Source organism: Crassostrea angulata, chromosome 5, assembly GCF_025612915.1.
Source record: "Crassostrea angulata isolate pt1a10 chromosome 5, ASM2561291v2, whole genome shotgun sequence".
NCBI lineage: Eukaryota > Metazoa > Mollusca > Bivalvia > Ostreida > Ostreidae > Magallana > Magallana angulata.
In genome coordinates, this window is record NC_069115.1 from 29,477,902 (window position 1) to 29,497,817 (window position 19,916).

The 19,916-nt window shown below is 33.1% G+C and overlaps 1 protein-coding gene across 1 annotated transcript; it reads right to left on the bottom strand.

The window, feature by feature from the left end:
- Positions 1-7,588: 7,588 nt before the first annotated feature.
- On the bottom strand, positions 7,589-8,908 carry LOC128185287 (ankyrin-1-like). The gene has a single exon (XM_052854922.1). It carries the CDS (start codon positions 8,906-8,908, stop codon positions 7,589-7,591), a length of 1,320 nt encoding a protein of 439 aa, XP_052710882.1.
- Between the last annotated feature and the right edge of the window lie 11,008 nt (positions 8,909-19,916).

Consider the following 19,916-nt stretch of genomic DNA (forward strand, 5'->3'; position numbering starts at 1 on the left):
GTGCACTTATTCTGAATCTACAACGTTTTTCTCTTATTTCAAGAGATTAAATAAGCATATGTGTTTCCACTGTGAAGCTTTATATAAAACATAAGTATGAAGTTTTACAGATTCCAGTCCTTCTTCACGTTGTACTGTCCAGTAATTTTCAGAAATGTTTTCTTAAATGCTCTTAACTTGTTGTTTAAACCTACGGTATTGTTCTCTTTACATTCAGATAGTGAAATGTTATTTTTCTTGCTAATTTAGACTACACTTTTGTAAAAGCAATTAACATTGGATAGACTAAGATTAATACTTTCTTTATACGCATTGTGCAACAGGGAAATTCTTCACACATTTCCAATATATGTCAGCATAATAGAATGCTTTGAGGTAATGAGAAATACAAAGGATACTGTCCCAGTTCAGAGATAATTGCAATATGTGTGGCTTTTCCAGCTCCTTGGAGATATTTACAAAATTTGATAATTAAGTATTCTATTTCCCAAATTTTAAAGATATCATATAGATGTTTATGTTTTTCCTGTTTGCTTCTAAGGGTTCCCCAAAAGTTACAATCAGAAAATGCAATATTAAGGTTTTATCATATGATTGACGAGACGTAGAAAAGTTTTGATGGGGTTGAGTTTATGTCTTTAAATAGTTTGAAAGAGGCCTTGAGAGCTTTATTACTTTTAAAAATATTGTAGAACTCTTATATATTCCAAGATTTACAGTGCTGCTATCCTGAAAGTTGGCAAGGATATGATAGGATAGGATGCAGGATGCACGATACATGATAGAAATATAAAAGTTAAGTTCTATCATATCCTATCCTATCCTGTAGCCAATCAGATTCGAGTATGTATAATTTCAGAGTTATTTTGCGACACGAAAATTGACGTAACAATGTATTTTCAATGTAAATTTAATACGTTTTACAAGTTAAACCATTTAAGAATAATTTATTATATCAAGAACGCGGTGCATAACATTGATGCGCGCTAAAATCTATGTCAATTCGTACGGAGTTACTGCGAGAATTCGATGCAACATTTGACAACGTCTGAAATAGAGTTCTGTATATACTTCATCTAAAGTATGCAAAGTAATAAATGCTTGAATTTATAAACGCCAATTCGGCATTTAAAAAGATAAACATGTATATAAGAAACATACATTATTAAGCTTCACGTTTCATATAATTCCTTCGATGCCCAATAACAGGGACGCATATTTCTGTCCGATATTTACCTGAACATATCGAATCAATAAATGTTAGCTAGCTATAATGCTTAAGAATTTATACTTTAAAAATAATTCGAAGTGGTGTAACTATAAACGATATAGACTTTCTAAAGGAATAATTTATTTCCATATCATATTTACATTTATCGCCGAACGAATCGCTCGAATAATGATAATTAATTACGATCAGTTATATGTGATAAGAAAGTAATTTGATAAAAATATGTGACTAAACAGTTCCTCAATAAGTGCATCGAAGTTATTTATCAGTTTTTTATGCATAAATATAATAAAATCAAAAATCGAATAGCTTACCTCTTTTTTATGCTATTGTGTCCGTCCCGCGTACGATTTAATTTTACCGTAGCACAGTTAAGTAAGTTATCCCGTTCGAAAAATATTCGGTTTTAGGATTTAATTATTCATTTTGAGTAATACATTAAGGTAACTCCATAATCGTAAAATTCTCTGATGAAAGTTGAAAAACCGAACTGATTCCAACTTAATAGACTTACATGTGTAAATTTCATCAATTGTTAAAAAAAATATATATGTCATCACACTTTTTGAGATGACAGATAATCATGAACTAAAGCATATTTTAGCATTAGAAAACCGTATTTTTTTGGTTAAAAGTAAAAATTTTGTAGGCAGAAATTTGTTTATCTTGTTTGATTTTATTGTCAACTTTATCAGAAAACTTAAACTACAAAAATATTTTAAAATTAATCGTTGGGATTAGAAAAACTATGGCATTTAGACATACAACTGATAGAAAAGTCAGAAAAATAGTTATTTCCCCTTAGCATCGATAAAATGTATTAAAAAAAATTGGAAATTTAGGCTAAAATTAAGCTGCAAAACTATCTTGAACTTAACAGTATTTCTAATTACATCCATGTGATTAAATTCACAAAAAATAAAAAACTATCTTGCACAAATTTTAAAGAACTCAAAGTTTTACAAAAAAGTATGACATCACAAACCACTGGATCTACTTTAATTGATAAAATCTTTTAATTCTTAAATTTCGTTTAATTTAACTTGCATTCCTATATTTTGAAGGTATGGGATGGGATAGGATAGGATAGAGCTTATTTGCAGGATAGGATGCAGGATATACATGTAGGATAGGATAGGATAGTTTTGTCAACTTTCACGATAGCAACACTGTAACAATATATTTAACAAAACATAAAAAATCTTACCTTATGGATATCATATCCTAAGATCTAAGATGCGTCAACTAATCAATCTTTTTATCCTCGGTATCAATGTATTAAAGATTAAAAAATTCTAAAATGAACTATGAATAATTATAACTAAGTGAAAGAAGGTCACTGTGAACTGCATATGAGGAAATGAGGACACTTACATATAAAGTAAAATGCCTAAGCGTCGCATTGTATTTCTTGAAAAGAAGATTTTAAAACAGTTTCCCTTGTTCTTTCTATGAATTTTATATTTTTGAAAAAAAGTTTCATTTAAAAAGGAAATTCAATAACTGTATATATAAACCAATTGTCAATTGCATTAAACAATTTCTATACAATTATATTTCAACCAGAAATTAAAATGGTGAAACGCAAGGAAGAAATAGAAAATCGAAAATTCGATTCGATCATAGACTCATAAACTGACCCGAAACAAAATTTATTTCAGAATTTTTATCAAAGTCCAGGTTGTTTACCTTTAAAACTGTTTTGTTCCTTTACCGATCTTACGAAGGTTGTTAGAAAAGTTCGCAGAGAAATTGGTGTAGGCAAAACTACTGTGTACTTTGTATGATGACTTATGTTTTATTAAATGACTACCAATTGAAAATAAGTGTGCAGGGATTTTTACTTTGCAGAATTAAATTAACAAGCACCATTTCATATATCCACGACGTCGGGTGAACGTCAACTGAAAGGCAAACCTGTCATTATTTTTGCAAAATAAATACCTTTAAGTTCCACACACTTTTTATCTCATTTGACCCATTCGTAAAATGTCAGGTTACTACCATTATTTGTCAAGATTTTGTATAATGTATTTTGTGGCATATTGTAGATCATTTAAGTCAGAAAATCTCTGTCCACGCAGTATTGACTTTAGATAAGCGAATTACATATGTGCAAGATCCGGGTGGATGGGTGGTTGGGTGCTGCAAGAGCTCAAAATATCAGTTCTTCCAACTATAAACCTCTTTTACTCCAGTTTTGAACCGTTGTCCTTAACAAAAGCAGCATCTTAGAACAGTTTAGTCACCATCGGAGATTTTCCTGCGTGCACACAAAATTTAATGACGGCCCTATACTCCAAGGTGACCATACACGTTAACGTTTTTCGACTCATTTTTCAAGCGTTGGTCGTCTATATTCGGCGATAAAACGGTCAGTTATTTTTGCTTACTTGACGTTAATACATCAGCCCCCCCTCCTCAATTAAATGTATATAAATGTGTATTTAAAAACAATGTTTAGATATATTTAAATTCAAATGTCCTCTTGCATTAAATGGTGAAAAAATTTGATGACATTGTATTGCACAAACTGCAATTTTAGACAGGTCCAATAATTATACATGCATTGGTCTATAGATGGCAAGTGTTAAAGATGAAGATAGCAGATTATTATGCTTGTGTGTGACTGATTTATTGTTATTAGGTTTTGTGTATTTCAAGATGAAGTTATTTATGGGAAACTGACAATAATATGGTAAACAAATTTTATATTTAATACCAAATTTGTTGCATAGATTTGCAATTTTATTACTATGATTTGAAATTTCATAAATGTACATAGTGCTTGTATATTTTGAGAATTTACCATTATTATTGTTATGCAATAAATTACTTTGATGATGAATGTCTTTCTTATCAATATATGAATACATGAACATCTGATTCAATTGGTCAGGAAAGGAACTATATACTACACAATATTTTTGTACTGAAAACAATTGATAAAAAATTAAGTTTATTAATGGTTTACGCATTGCGTAAACATAGGCTGTCCACCATTACAGGTGGTTTACGTAGTGGAAACTTCAGGTTTATGATTGGTTTCCGCAGCAACATTGAATTTATCTATGGTTTCCGCACTGCGGAAACAATTAGTTACCTCATGTTTCTGCAAGTTTCCGCTGCGTAAACCACCTGGAATGGTGGACAGCCTAAGTTTACGCAACGCGTAAACCTATGTAAACTTCAGGTTTTCAGATGAAAAACCTTGTGTAAACCATGCATTTTCTTGAGTTTCCGCACAGTTTTCATAAGGTTTCTGGTGTGCGGAAACTGTATTTTTCATCCAGTGAAAGTTTTTCAGTTTATTTGATGTGAAATATCGAATATCTTTATGTGCTTAAACGGTATATTTTCTTGATAAGAAAAACATGCATACAAAATAAAACAAATGACATGCTCCGTGAAGCATATCTTATCAAAAATTAGGCTGTATATTTTGTATGGTGCATTTAAAAGATACAAATCTTTACATATTTCTTGACAAATACGTCAAGATTAAATCTGAAAAAGTTTTGCTGGTATCAAGCAAATAATCCGCTTACAATCGAACTTGTCCGCGAACTTTTCTATATGAAATATTGGTTTGCCAAAGAACCATAGTCATTTACCATTACATATTGCATTCTTAGCTGTTTTATAAACTTAACTAAATATTGAAAATCATCATTGTCTAAAAGGATTCTTACGTTGTAATACTAATTCTTTTCTTTCAATAAACTTTATATCTTTTGTTCCTTTTATCACCATGTAACTCAGTGATGCCGGGATCGAAATTCAAAATAACTAATCGATAAACATATAACCAATTTTCTTTTTAGTGATGATAACAATTTAGAATGTACACTATTTTAGGATGCTTGCATAGTTATCTCGCAAAATGTAGCATTGTAGTTCTTGAGAAGAAGATTTTTAAAGCTGCTTGGTCCGATTTTTTTGTTATTACTGTATCAACATTTTTTCCATACAAACCATTTATCTTAGAAAGTACTGGACTTTCTCCTATTTACTCGAGCAGAATCAGTCTCCTTTCAAAGTAATAAATATTCAAAGTAAATAAAAATTATTTCTTTTTTGAGCAAACGAAAAAACAAACCAAAGTGCATCACGGGAATTCTTAGAAAAGGAAACCGTTTGGTTTCGTCCCCCGAATGATTGGGGCTATTTAACCCGCATGTTATAAATCGATTGTAAGAAAGCAAACTTCAGAAATATTAGCGAACAAAACGTACACATATTTATTTGTAATTTGTCTGATTATTTCGATTTTTATTTAATGCGATGTCAAAGTCGTAATACAACCATACTCGTCTCGTCGCCAGGGGTGAAATTTAACATGAGGCGAAATAACGCGGTACCCTTTTATGTCGTTTGTTTGTTAGCAAATTTTGTACGTATTTTTCTTCATTGAAATTTGGCTTAATTGACTAGAAAAAACTCCTGCAACGTCTATTATTATACATATACCAAGCATAACCATCGTTTGAAAGCGTGCATAAAATTTGATGTAAAATCGGACCAAGCAGCTTTAAAACTAGTCCATATAAATAAATATAGATAGATAGATAGATAGATAGATAGATAGATAGATAGATAGATAGATAGATAGATAGATAGATAGATAGATAGATAGATCCAAGAAAAACCTCAGTGGTCGGTGAAATATATATAAAACTTAAATAAATGAAAACACAAAGATCGAGTAAAACATAAGCGCTTTCATTTTCTTCAGATGTTTTACAATACTAACATGGTAACGTTTGTTATGACATCATAATAGTTTAACGGCTTCTTCAAGTCTCTGAATGACGTCATATTTTCCCGTATTTTTAGAGATCACAATACTAATAATAACAGATTATATAACACGGTTAAAACATGAATAAAACATTTAGAACACTCAGAGGTTACATTAAGCTATTTAATTTAGGTTTAAAAGTTCTTATAAAATGTTTTTCTTTATCACGCCTTTCAACAGTATTAGAATTGTACATTTTATAGAACGGAAAAACATTAAATGATTTTTTTCCGCACAGGTCAAGGTGTTCACTAACTTTTAGTTTGCGGTATTCCGGTTGGTTGATGTGCGGTTTTAACACGTTAGATAGTGCACTATCTTAGGATGTTTGCATTCTAATCTCACAAAATGTAGCATTATAGTGCTCGAGATAAAGAATTTAAATTATTTTCCATATATATTTTTGTGTTAAATATCAAACCCCGCTTAGGACCCAAAAATTAGTCCGGGGACATGAATTAACAATTTAGAATTGTCACTACATATACAAGATTTTGTGTACGTATTGGCAGTGTTGCCCTTAGTTTAACAACTAAGATTCTCCTTTTTATAAGAATGCTTTGTACGAAGTTTGGTTAAATTTTGCTCAGCGGTTATAGAAGAAAGTCAATAATCAACAGGTGATCAGATCAGCTCACTTGTACCTTCGGTTCATGTGAGCTAAAAACTTGAAAACTTTTTAACTCTAGCTGCCTTAACAACTTTTGAGCTCACAAACAATATTTCTCAAGAAAATAATAAAATTGCTTAGCCACATATTTGAACATAAGAAAATAAAAACAAACTCATAAATTAGGACCTATTGGGATACTACGGTATGTTTTGTCCACGATATGTTTATGACTGGGAAGCAGTCTGTGAATTTTATATTGCCGATATAAAGCTGATTTAAAACATCAAATGAATAAAAGCTAGAGGATATCAAATTCTAACAAATAAAAATACAGATGCTTTCACACCGGATCGGGAACTTCAAATTTGTAGAACGTCGGTCGTCTTCCTCTCAATGCTTCTCTTTTTCTTGGCAAAAAGATGTGCATGCTCGAGTATAAAAGCATGCATGTAAGTTACTTCATTGATAGCTTAAACATACTGTTTGAAGTTTTTATTTTAAAATTAAATACATAGTTGAAAAATACAAAAACATTGTCGCCTGATAATAAGTAAATAAATTGTTAAATGTTAAATCAATCAATCCAATTTGTTTCGTTAATTATTTTGATTCCGTTACTTGAAAGCTATATTTTGATTACATAATTATATCAGTACCGATGTTTGTTTAGTAAAATACGTTCAATTTCATCATATCCATTTTTAAAAGCGATATACAAAGGGCTAGCTACAGTTTTTCTGCGTAAAGTGACATCAGCACCATTGTTCAGTAACAGTTGTACTATGCTTTTATGTCCGTTTTCACTAGCAACATATGTAGGAATGGTTCCGTCCTTATCACAAAAATTAACATTAGAAACATGTTTAGTAAAAGTAAAAGCACACTTTTCTCATGGATTCTATTGACAAGCAACAACTAAAGAACTGACTTTGTCCTTAATGTCTTAGTTGATATTGACATAATTGTTTTGTAAAATTCGTAAAACGCCATCATGCCCGTGTTTGGAAGCGATAAAAAAAGGAGTGGCTCCGTCTTTTCTTTCTATATTAACATCAGCTTCGTTATTTAATAGTAGGAGCACAGTGTCCTCGTGTCCGTTTTGGCAAGCGATAAATAGAGGACTGGCTCCGTTATCACTACATAGATTTATATCGGCACCTTTGTTCAGCAAAAGTTGCACAATGTTCTCATGTCCTTTTAAGCAAGCGTAATAAAGGGGACTGGCTCCGTGTTCATCAGGTATATCGACTTTCACATCTTTGTTCAGTAACAAATGTTTTGCGATATTGGAATATCCTTTTGCAGACGTAACATTTAGGGGACTTACTCCGTCTTTTCTGCATAAATTGATATCCGCACCATTTTCCAGTAAAAGTTGCACAGTGCTCTCATGTCCATATTTACATGCGAGATATAAAGGACTGGCTCCGTCTGCTCTTCTTATATTAGCATTCGCTTTGTTTTTTAGTAATAGTAGCACAATGTCCTCATGTCCGTTTTTGCAAGCTATATGTAAAGGTCTGGCTCCGTTGTTACCATATAAATTAATATCGGCGCCTTTGTTAAGTAGAAGTTGCACAATGTTCTCATGTCCATTTAAGCAAGCGTAATGGAGGGGACTGGCTCCGCCTTCATCACATAAATCGACTTTCACATCTTTGTGCAGTAACAAATGTTTTACAATGTTGGAAAGTCCGTTTTCAGACGAAACATGGAGGGGACTTATTCCGTTATTTCTGCATAAATTGATATCAGCACCATTGTTCAGTAAAAGTTGCATAGAGCTCTCATGTCCGTATTCACAAGCGACGTACAGAGGACTTGCTCCGTCTTTGTTTCTTAGATTAACATCCGCTTTATGGTCAAGTAACTGCCGTGCAATGTTCTCATGTCCTTTTTTACAAGCTATGTATAGAGGGCTTGCTCCGTCCTTACTACTTAAATTAATATTGACATCTTTATTATTAAGTAAAATTTCCACGGTGCTGGCATTTCCAAATACTGTAGCGATATATAAAGGACTCCACCCGTTTTTATCATGTGAATTAATTTTCGCACCCTTTTGCAATAAATCTTGTACTTTTGCGTCACATCCGTTAAGGCAAGCTATAAAAAGGGGCTCGTTTTCATCTTCGTCGTAGTTGGAGTTGCGTGATGGTAAAGGAAATCCAACTGAAGAGTTTGTAAAGGTACATTCTATTTGTTTTCTACGAGACAACATCAGTGCTTCTTCTTCACTATCTCTACGTGTAGGAGAAAGCATCAATGCTACTTCTTCATCTGTAATGCTGTTTTCTATTTTTTGGAAGGATTTATCAACTGAAATATTTTTTGTAGGTTATTATATTAATCTGCCATGGTATAACTAAAGATGTTATGGAGAAGATCTAGCAAATGATTCCAGAGTGTATTTTTGTGCTAGAACCATTATGACGCCATGTTTGATTTGAAAAAAAACCTTTCCCTGTACTTTACAGTTTTAAAGGAATTATATGTAGAAAATAAAACAATTTCTTGACAATCTGTGTTAAATCATGGGAAAGGTAATCCCGATACCTACATTCAATTTGACATCACTTTCAAGAGGAGGTCAAGAACTTATTTAATTCCGTTTTTGGGGAGATTGTAGGCATTCTAGATATACTTTGTTAGTTAAAAATGGACACAACTCCGAAATTAGTTCCTCAATTCCATCATATTTCATTGAAAATGACAGTTTAAAACATGATTTTTCATTGTGTTTACCAAAAACTTTAGCCCCGGTACACCCTATCAAACAAATCTATTGTTATGAGGCATCATTGAAAGCATTTATTTCTTAAATTTTATGAACCTATAAGCACCGTTCATTTACTAGATCTTGACCTTAATTCATTAAAATTTAGAAATTTTGCATTTAACAAAATGATTGAAAGACAAAAAAGTGTAAGAAAAATTGTTTAATATGTAATTTATTAAATGACTTATTCACAAATGCGTTGTATTTTCTATCCCCTTACTTACACTTGGGATAGTATACACATCACGCGTTTGCTACATGTTAAAATTATATATCATAATAAATCTCATGTGATCAGATATATAGAGGATATCTATATTGTGTGATTTTATATTTGCTTTATCCAACGAGTTGAAATGGTGTATATATTCGCGAGGCTTGCCGAGCGAATATAACCATTTCAACGAGTTTGATAAAGCAAATATAAAATCACACAATTATAGATGTTCTATTTATTTCATACAACTTGATTTATATTATGAAGCTTTTGAGACAGTCCCTTGTGTGAACCAAACATTATTTGGGTAAGTTTTCGTATATAAACACAACCAGAGCACTCTGTTTTCATCAACTCTTTGATAGTTAACGTAATCTGTAGTTTTATAAACTTCACAAAGCTAATTGAAAGTTGGAAGTGAGGTAGATTTATCAAAAATCTTGACCAACAAGAAAACAGGGTCTAGTGGTTAGGGTTATGAATACCTTGCAAAAAAGGTGTGTGTGTGTGGGGGGGGGGGGGGGGGGGGGGGTAACCTCACAATAGCCCCCCCCCCCCCCCCCCCCCCCCCCCGGTTCCGACGCCTGTGCTACGCAGTTCTAGATCTGTGTTTTCCTTCATATTTGTAATTTAAATCTTTGACAAAATCGATTTTATATTAATTTTTGTTGTAGATATAGTTTTGTTGAAAGTACTAGCAAATCTTTGAAAATAGGTCACTGAAGCGTTGAAGCGAGGGGTTGTGTCAAAAGTAGTTCCGACCGGAAGTATTTGATATAGCATCACCTGTGTGATATAGCAAAGGTTTATCACACGGGTAATATACACCACACGTATGAGATAAATTGAAATTGTCTTATATATATTTTGATAACACACTTACACATAATGCACAATATACTGTATATATATATGTTTAAGGTACTGAAGAATGACATAATATTTCTGCTACTGTTTTTTTTTAAACAACCTTTTCCCGTTTTATATCCTTTTCCAATTTTGATTCTACATTAAAATGACAATATCGTCGATTAATTTCCTTAGTCGGATAAAATAAGTACCCATCCAATTATAATATCCAAATGTTTATTGTCAAGCTATGCCGGTGTCATATAATATTTTTTTTAGTCTTGCGATATATTGACCCCCCCCCCCCCCCACCCCCAAAAAATTATTGAACCCAGAGTTCAATATATTAAGGCCGCGAAATATTGAAACACCTTCTGCTTTCCAATTGCCATTGAAGAGATGGTTGTTGCTAAAACGCGGAACGGAAAACGGAACGGAAAGCGAACGGAATGGAATACGGAAAATGTTATATAATGTTTTTTACTTGAATGATGTGTTAAACAAGCTAAAACGATATGCTTTATATATATATTTTAAATTGTTTAAACTGTTATCCATATTCAAGTTTATTTATTTAGAAAATGTTTGATTTTCTCAAACTTAACATATTACATGCTTTGGCCACTTGCCACAGTTTAGCAAACTAAACATCATATTCAGCTCTCTATTCGGATAAAGTTGCAGAATTGTACATATCACGCAGGTAAACGAAAAAAAACTGTCCCACCTAAAAAACTAGAAATAAGTAATCTAAAACGGTAGAAGATGTAAACGACGATATAAGAAAAAAGAAAGGAGACTTTTCATGACATCTAGTTAGTCTAGATAGTGATGCAATAAAATGATTATGTTTTAGATAAAATGGTCTTTAAAATAGCGAGACGGAAAGGTTAGCAAAGAGATGTTTCACCAAGATCAGAAACATAAATAACATGTTATTAATAAATGAGCAAAACCTTGTAACAAAAATGACAGTGGATGTTGTTCGTCGGTCACATTTTTGATATCAATAATGGTTTTTAAGAATGATATCAAATAATTAAGATAAAATTAAGATTGAGTTTTGATAAAACCATTCATAAAATATGAATAAACAACACGAAGAAAATAGTTTGTGTCCAGCCTATTCATAATTTAAGCGATGAACAGAGTATTTTCCGTTTTCCGCTCCGTTCCGATTTCCGTTCCGTTTTTCGTTCGGGTTTTAACAACACCCTGGAGAGAGGGCTCAGAATATTATGGCCGCGATAAATTTTACCCCTACCTTTTTTCAAATACAATTTGAAAGGGGGTTCAATGTATTGTGGCCGCAATAGATTGATCCCACCCCGCTTCCTACTTCCAATTCCAACGGGAGAGGGGGTTCAAAATATTATGGCCACGATATATTGGAACCCCCTCCAATTTCCAATTCTTATTTAAGATGGGGTACAAAAATATTATGGCCGCGATATATTGACCCCCCCCCCCCCCATTTCAATTCGTATTAGAGAGGGAATAAAATTTTACGTCCGCGGTATTTTGAACCCCCTCTTGCTTCCAATTCCAGTTAGAAAAGGGGTATAGAATATTATGTCCGCGGTATTTTGAACCCCCTCTTGCTTCCAATTCCAATTCCAATTGAAGAAAGGGGTTCAAAATATTATGGCTGCGATATATTCAACATCCCCCTCTCTTATTTTCATTGCTACTGGAGAGTGGGTTCAATATAACAAGGCCATTATATCTGAACCCCCTCTCCATTGGGACTTGATAATAGGAGGATGTTCAATATATCGCAGCCATTTTTTTTAACCATTTATGCAAAAGGACAAGTATCCAATGGGATTTAAATATAGGAGGGGTTTAAAACATCGCAACCATAATAATCTAAATACTCCCTCTCCAAAGGAAATCAGAAATAGGAAAGGGGCTCAAAATAATATTTTGAACCCCCTTTCAAAAGGCAATGAGAAATATATAGGGGGTTCACTTTTTCGCAGCCATAATATTTTAAACCATCTATCAAGGGAATACAGAAGGGGGTTGCAAATATCACACCCATTATAGCATTGAATCATGATTTTTTGAAGTATACACTCTCATAACTGCAGCGGTGTGTGCATAAAAATTGAGTAACGCTCGTTAGCGCGTTATGAAAATTTGTATGCACACACCGCTGCAGTTATGAAGGTGTATACTTCAAAAAATCATGATTTAATGCTTATATTTACATTTTTTTTAACTTCTTGCCTTGTCTGCAAATGTGATTCATACCTTAAAATTCCTATTATATCCTTAGGGTAAGGTAATATTAATGGAAGAGCCACAGTAACAGCCACAAGCGTGAACTTTGATTTTCGCTTGTGACGTTGCAGTTTACAGCGTTCAACGTTTGAGACATCATAATAAAACTCATCGATTGACCTTTGACTTCTTGTTGCATTTAGAGGCATTTGAAGATCACAGAATTTAATGGAAAAACACAGTAGAATGTAAATATAATATTTTGAACCCCCTGTCCAAACGAATTTTGAAATAGAAAGTGGGTTCAATATAACGCGGCCATTATATCTGAACCCCTCTCCATTGGGACTTGATAATAGGAGCAATATATCGCAGCCATAATATTTTGAATTCCTATACAAAGGGACTTGGAAATAGAAGGGGGGTTCAATATATCGTGTCCGTAATATTTTTACCCCCTTTCCAAAAGGGAATGTGAAAAAGGAAGAGGGTTCAATATATCGCAGCCATAATATTTTGAGCCCCCTCTCCAATGGTAATTGGAAATCAGACGGGGGTTCAAAATACCGCGATCATCATATTTAAACCCCCTCTCCAAAGGGACTTGGAAATAGGAGGGGGTTCTATCTATCGCAGCCATAATAATTTGAACCCATTATCCAAAGAAAGCTAGAATTTGGGAGAGGGTTCAAAATATCGCAGCCATAATATTTTGAACTCCCTGCATGTATCCAAAGGGATTTAAAAATAGGTGGCGGTTCAAAATATCGTAATCATAATAAATTGAACACCCCCCTCCAAAGAAAAAAAACGGAAACAGGAGAGGGGGCTCAAAATATCATGGCAATAATATTTTGAGCCCCCTCCCTAAACGAAATTCGAAATAGGTAGGGGGTTCATTTTATCGCAGCCATAATATTTAGAATCTTCTATCCAAAAGGACTTGGATATAGAAGGGGGGGGGTGAATATATCACATCCATAATATTTTGAACCCCTTGTCCAAACGATAATATTTTGAAAACCCTTTACAAAGGGATTTGGAAAAACGAATGGGTTCAATATATCGCATCAATAACATTTTGACGCCCTCTCCAAAGGGAATGGGAAAAAGGAAGAGGGTTCAATATATATTGTAGCCATAATATTTTGAACCTCCGATCCAAGGGAATTGGAAAAAGGTGGGGTTCAAAATATCGCAGCCATAATAGTTTGAATTTAGAATTAGAGGGGGGTCAAAATATGGCAGCCATAATATTTCGAACCACCTCCTTCCAAAAGGACTTGAAAATAGAAGGGAGGTTAAATAAATCGCGGCTATAATATTTCGACTCTCTCTCTCTCTCTCTCTCTCTCTCTCTCTCTCTCTCTCTCTCTCTCTCTCTCTCTCTCTCTCTCTCTCTCTTGTGAATTTGGAATGGTGAGGGGGTTCAAAGTATCGCAGCTACATGTATAATATTTTAAACCTTTTACCAACGAGACTTTAAAATAGATTAGGGTTTAATATATCGCGGTCATGTAATTTCGCCCCCCCCCCCCCTCTCCAATACGATTTGAAATAGGTAGAGGTTCAATATATCGCAGCCATAATATTTTGAACCCTCTCTACAGTGGGCATTTGAAATAGGTGGGGGGGGGTCAAAATATCGCAGCCATATTATTTTTAACCATATTTCAAAGGGCTTTTGAAATAGAAGGGGGGTTCAATATATTGCCGTCATAATATCTTGAACCCCCTCTACAGTGGGAATTTGAAATAGGTAGGGGTGTTCAAAATATCGCTGCCGTAATATTTTGTACGCCCTCTCCAATAGCAAATGAAAAGCAGAGGGGGGTTAAAAATACCGCGGCCATAATATATTAAACCAGGGGTTCAATATTTTATAGGACAGTTTATTATTTCGCAGCTATATATTGAACCCGGTTTCAAAATATAGCATATTACATTGAACCCGGGTTCAATATTTCATGGTACATGTATCAAAATATTTTATGCTTTGTTAGAATCTTTTTTTTTAATTCTAGTTAATATTGTTTTCTCTCTCTCTCTCTCTCTCTCTCTCTCTCTCTCTCTCTCTCTAATCATCATCATCATCATCATCATTATCATCAACATCATTATTAAGGTCTTCCGTAATAAAACGGAAGACCTTACTATTATTGTGGGGTTAAGATTATTCTTATTGGTTGGAAACGGAAGACCCTCTTGTGATTCTACGGTTTCCTTTTTTTCTTATTAAGGTCTTCCTTTTCCAACGGAAGACTTTCTTGTTTTCGTTCTGTTTCTTTTTCTTCACTATTTTCTTTTTTTTTCAACTATAAATGCTTTCGTTTGACATCAAGAAAAAATGACTGGCCCTTTCAATTAGGAATCGTAAAGTTTTTAATTCATAGTACTTTACAGAGAAATGTTTTGTAATATGTTATAGAAGCAAATATGTTCTTCGTACAGTTTTTTGACCATACATTATAAAAATATTCTCTGACATTACGTAATTAGGGGTTTTAAGGGGCCAGACGTCCAAAACTTTGATCATTTATATCTCATCAAGGACAAATATATTAAAAAGCATCATAGAAAAGAAAATGCTTGGAATGATGTTCAAACAATATTCAACCATCAAAACTTTGGAAAACGGTCCCGATAAGGAAATAAGGTGTCGTCCCCTAAAATTTTCTTTTTAAGATATCTCTAAAAAGGTTTACAAATTCTGAATACTTGTTGAACATTTATTGAATAATTTTTGATATGTTATGTAAGCAAATAAGTTCATCTTACAGTTAATAAACCCTACATTATAAAAATGATCTCATACGTTATGTAATTAGGGGTTTTGTAGGGGCCAGAAGTATAAATCTTTGATCATTTATATCTCAAAAAGGACAACTATTTTTCTATTGGTTGAAGGGATTTCTCAAAAGTAAAAATACTCCAAAAAAGTAGTTCGGCGCATGCGCAGTTATCTAATCCCACATTTATACTTGAAAACAGGGCACTCAGGAAAACTGATCGTGCAATGCGGATTATTCATATGCAGGTCTAAAAATACGTTGAAATGCTTTATAAGACATGTTTCGATAGAATGTATTGAGCAAAAGTATACGTTCGTTTGGCAACTCGAATTTTATTTGCTGTCAAAGTTGGCCAATTCTGTTTCCGATGACGATGTCATTTTAAGTGAATAAACTAATGGTTTTTTTATGATTTCACTATGATTAAAGATTATTTATGTTCTAGGGTGTGAAATAAACTACTAACGCGAGTGTTATATCCCGTTTGTAGTCATCACACCTGTCTGTTGATCACGCAACACCTCGCTCAGTCGGCACTTCTTAAAACCTTGTATACATCGTAATTAGTCGTATTTTTTAAATAAAAACATTACAGTAACTTTTATTAAAAGCTTGAAGTACAGCATTTAAATTTCAATCTCCATACTTCCAAGTTTTAATTTGAAGTCCGATTTTTTAACCTTATAGGTCTTGGCCGTGCCAGTAGACCACGTGTGAATTAAAAATGTTGTATTTATTTTTCTTGTTGTTTAATGAAATATTTTCACATTTCTTTTGAAGTATAATTTTAAAATAAACCATTTCTGTATCTTTCCATTTTTTTTGGCGCTTCTGAAGGATTTTAACCTATTTTTCAATCACGTTTTCACGAAGAGGGGAGGTAACTCTTAATTATTAACATTAGTTACAAAACGGAAGTTGAGCAAATCGAAATGCATGACGGTGCCAAATTAAATACTCCGTTTTCGGAGTTTACTCCGTTTTCAGAATCCGCCCAGACTGTTAAACCATTCGTTATAAAAATATTCTTATGCATTACGTCATTAGGGGTTTAAAAGGGCTAGAAGTCTAAATCTGTGATCATTAGGACAAATGTTTTGTACAGCATTAAAAATGGAAGATGCTTAGAATGAATTGTTGAACAATATTCAACAGTCAAAATTTTGATAAACGGCCCCAATAAGGAGATAAGGGGTCGGCCCCTAATGCGTACTTTCCCAGATATCTCTAGAGCGGTTTAAGATTCCTGAATACTTGTAGAACAAACGTTGTTTAATATTACAAGATCTTTTATTTAAAATCAAGAAAAAAGGACTGGTTCCTCAAATAAGGGGCCATAAAAGCTCTAAATCTTTCTTTCATAGCATTTTTAATTACTGAGAAATATTTTATAGAATATTGTTATAGAAGGAAATATTTTCATCTTGTGGTTATTAAACTATTCATTATAAAACTATTCTTATGTGTTTATGTCATGTTATGTTATGAGCTACATATTATCAAATTATCAAATGATGACGTTACTTCCGGTCTCTGATATTAACGATTTTGTAATTTTTAAGGGCATTTTGTCAACGCATCCGAAAACTTACCAAGATAGAAGCTTGAAATGTTTAGGGATTGTAGATTAATGTCTGTAGTTGTACCCCCATGCTTCCAAATAATACATTTTTTAATAATAACCTTTTTGAGCGATAATTAGTAATTAATCATAATAGCAAAAAAATAAAATAAAAAAAAACTTATTAAGCTTAATTTAAAACTGAACCCCATTTTCTTCACATTCTCAAAAAACAAGAAGTTTCATCAACCTTTCCACAAAATCAACAGTGGAAATCATAGAGTACAAAGTTGCTTTGACACAATTTCACATATACGATATTAGCGAAAAGGTGAGAAACCAAAAAGTAAGTTTTGACTCCATTATATGCAGATTCAAAATCTGCTAAACATCAATCAATTTTTATATAATACGTGACCAATAAATTTCAAAACTAAACTAAATGCTGACATTAAAAAGAAATGCCCACACCGAGAGTTTGCCTTTAAAAAGCACAATCTTGTGCCAGTTTTAGAAAAAAAAAATGGGGGGGGGGGTCACATGCAATTTCTGGTTCTTTTTAAAAATCATAATTTTCATAAACAATGAGATCCAATCCCATAACACACATGACCGGCCTTTTACGTACAATTTGGGATTGAACTGTTTGCATTTGAATTAAAAAAATTTCAATAATTTTAACACTCTATGTCGTAGAAAATATGGTAAATACAATTATTACAACTAAATTAAATTACGTCCCAGGCGGTTGCCAGCACCAGATTTGCTTTGTCTGCCATCATCTTCGTGTGCCGGATTTAAGTAAGGGATGGGTTAGGGAGTCTAGACCTCCCTTGAAAAATTAATATATATTATAAAATTACTAAAGATAAACCTTTGACCCCCTACCCCTCCAAACACAACTTTAACTCTGACCCCCCTACTCCCCTTGGAAAACTAAATCGTTCCTAATTCTCGCATGTGCCTCTACTGCCAATGAAATATAAACATTAGAATATTTCTGTAAAAAGCGAGAGCCTGTTCATGTAGATTTTTACACCCCCTCCCCCCCCCCCCCCGCAAAAAAAGATTTTAACATTTTTGGAAACGTATGTTAGAAATTAAAAAAAGGCCCGGCAGAATTGGTACTCTCTACTTACAGACACGAAGGAAACGCTATAATTGATTGTGCTATGCTGTTAGGTATCAATTTCGTCTTAAAAATATTATATTTAAACTTAATTGTTCATTTCAATAGGAAGTCCTTACATTATGCAGGTGTAAAAAACCATTTGAAAGCTGAATTTGTACTTAACATGGTTAATTGTTACAAGTAAATAAACGTTGTCCAAAGTTACGTACACAACACAGGTCTACAGGTGCATTAGTGGGTACAAGTTTTAAATTACCTAGCTCTTTGATCAGATGGGTTTCACGTGGTGTACATATGTGGTTTTTTGATATGGAAACTAGGATTAGTTAACATCCATAAACGTTTCTTTTGTTGTGAAGCTAAAGGAATGCATATTGTGCTCTAATTGGATCATCATTATGATGTTGACCAATATAGGTAAGTATCATACATGTAGTAGCGCAATACTATAAACGTATTACATTTAACTATGTTTTCTATTTAGCGCTTTTGGCGGAATGTGGCTTTCGTTAAATCAAGTACATTGCTAAATTGCTAAATGCCATGCATATAAGTATAAGAATAGTCACATTCAGGAAGACGCTAATTAATTCACGCCAACTATCTAATATCCGCCAAATATTGTACACGCCAAATATAATATTATAATATTATGAGGCACCAGTATACATATGTATTACTTTCACTTTCTAAATAAAGGGTACTAGCACAATGTATCATTATCTTTTGATATTTGAATAAATTTACTACATTGCGTTTGTACAGTTTCTGTCATTTTAGTTGCAAAATATTTTTTTTTCATTTGTCAAACTTACACTTTTGAGATAACGCCATATTGACCCTGTGATATATTGTTTTAAATTTGTATACTAAATAAGAGCAGAAAAAGAGAGGAAGGAGGCGGGTCCTAACCATTCCCCAACCCCAGGATTTGTGAATTAAATATATTTCTAGTATTGTTTGCCCAGTGATTCTAGAGAAGAATTAAAAAAAGTGAAAAGTTTACAGACGGACGGACCGACCGACGACGGACAACAGGTGATCAGAAAAGCTCACTTGAACCTTCGTTTCAGATGAGCTAAAAAGCATTGCATGCACCCTTATACAAATGTATATGTTTGTCTCTATTTTATTATGATACCTCAAATGTTATGTAGGCCATGACCAAATTGGATTTTTCTGACCACCATGAAACAAGAAAATACCAAATATCTTGTAAACTGTTAAGATCCTCAATAAATAATATATATTCTAGTTTCAATTACAATGTATATTATGATACATTAAATTATGTCAAGAACATGATTCCCAGGATGTGGGTTTTTTTGTACCACCACTTCTCCCCCTTTTCTGATATAGAAAATAATAATATTTTATAACTGCTGAGATCCCAATCCCTTAACTAAATTCATTTTTGCTGTTTGTGTCATCATGTTAATAATCAAATATGTTAATATCTTATTCATATGTAATGTTAGACCCATATAGGTACTTCCTATCCCAACGATGACCCTGCTTTGTTCACAAGTTTTTTTAATTGCACCGATTACATGTAACATTTTGTTAATCTTAAATTCAAAAATCAATTACCAAAACTCTATGTGCATTTCGAGAAAAATACTTATCAAGAGATGTTATTGCTTTCGTAAAAATGTAAGAAGAAGTTTTGAATATTTTAAACCATGCACTATTGATGGGGCGGAGAATAAACATTA

Coding starts and splice junctions, on each gene's coding strand:
- LOC128185287 (XM_052854922.1), bottom strand. CDS start 8,908: ATGCTTTCTCCTACACGTAGAGATAGTGAAGAAGAAGCACTGATGTTG.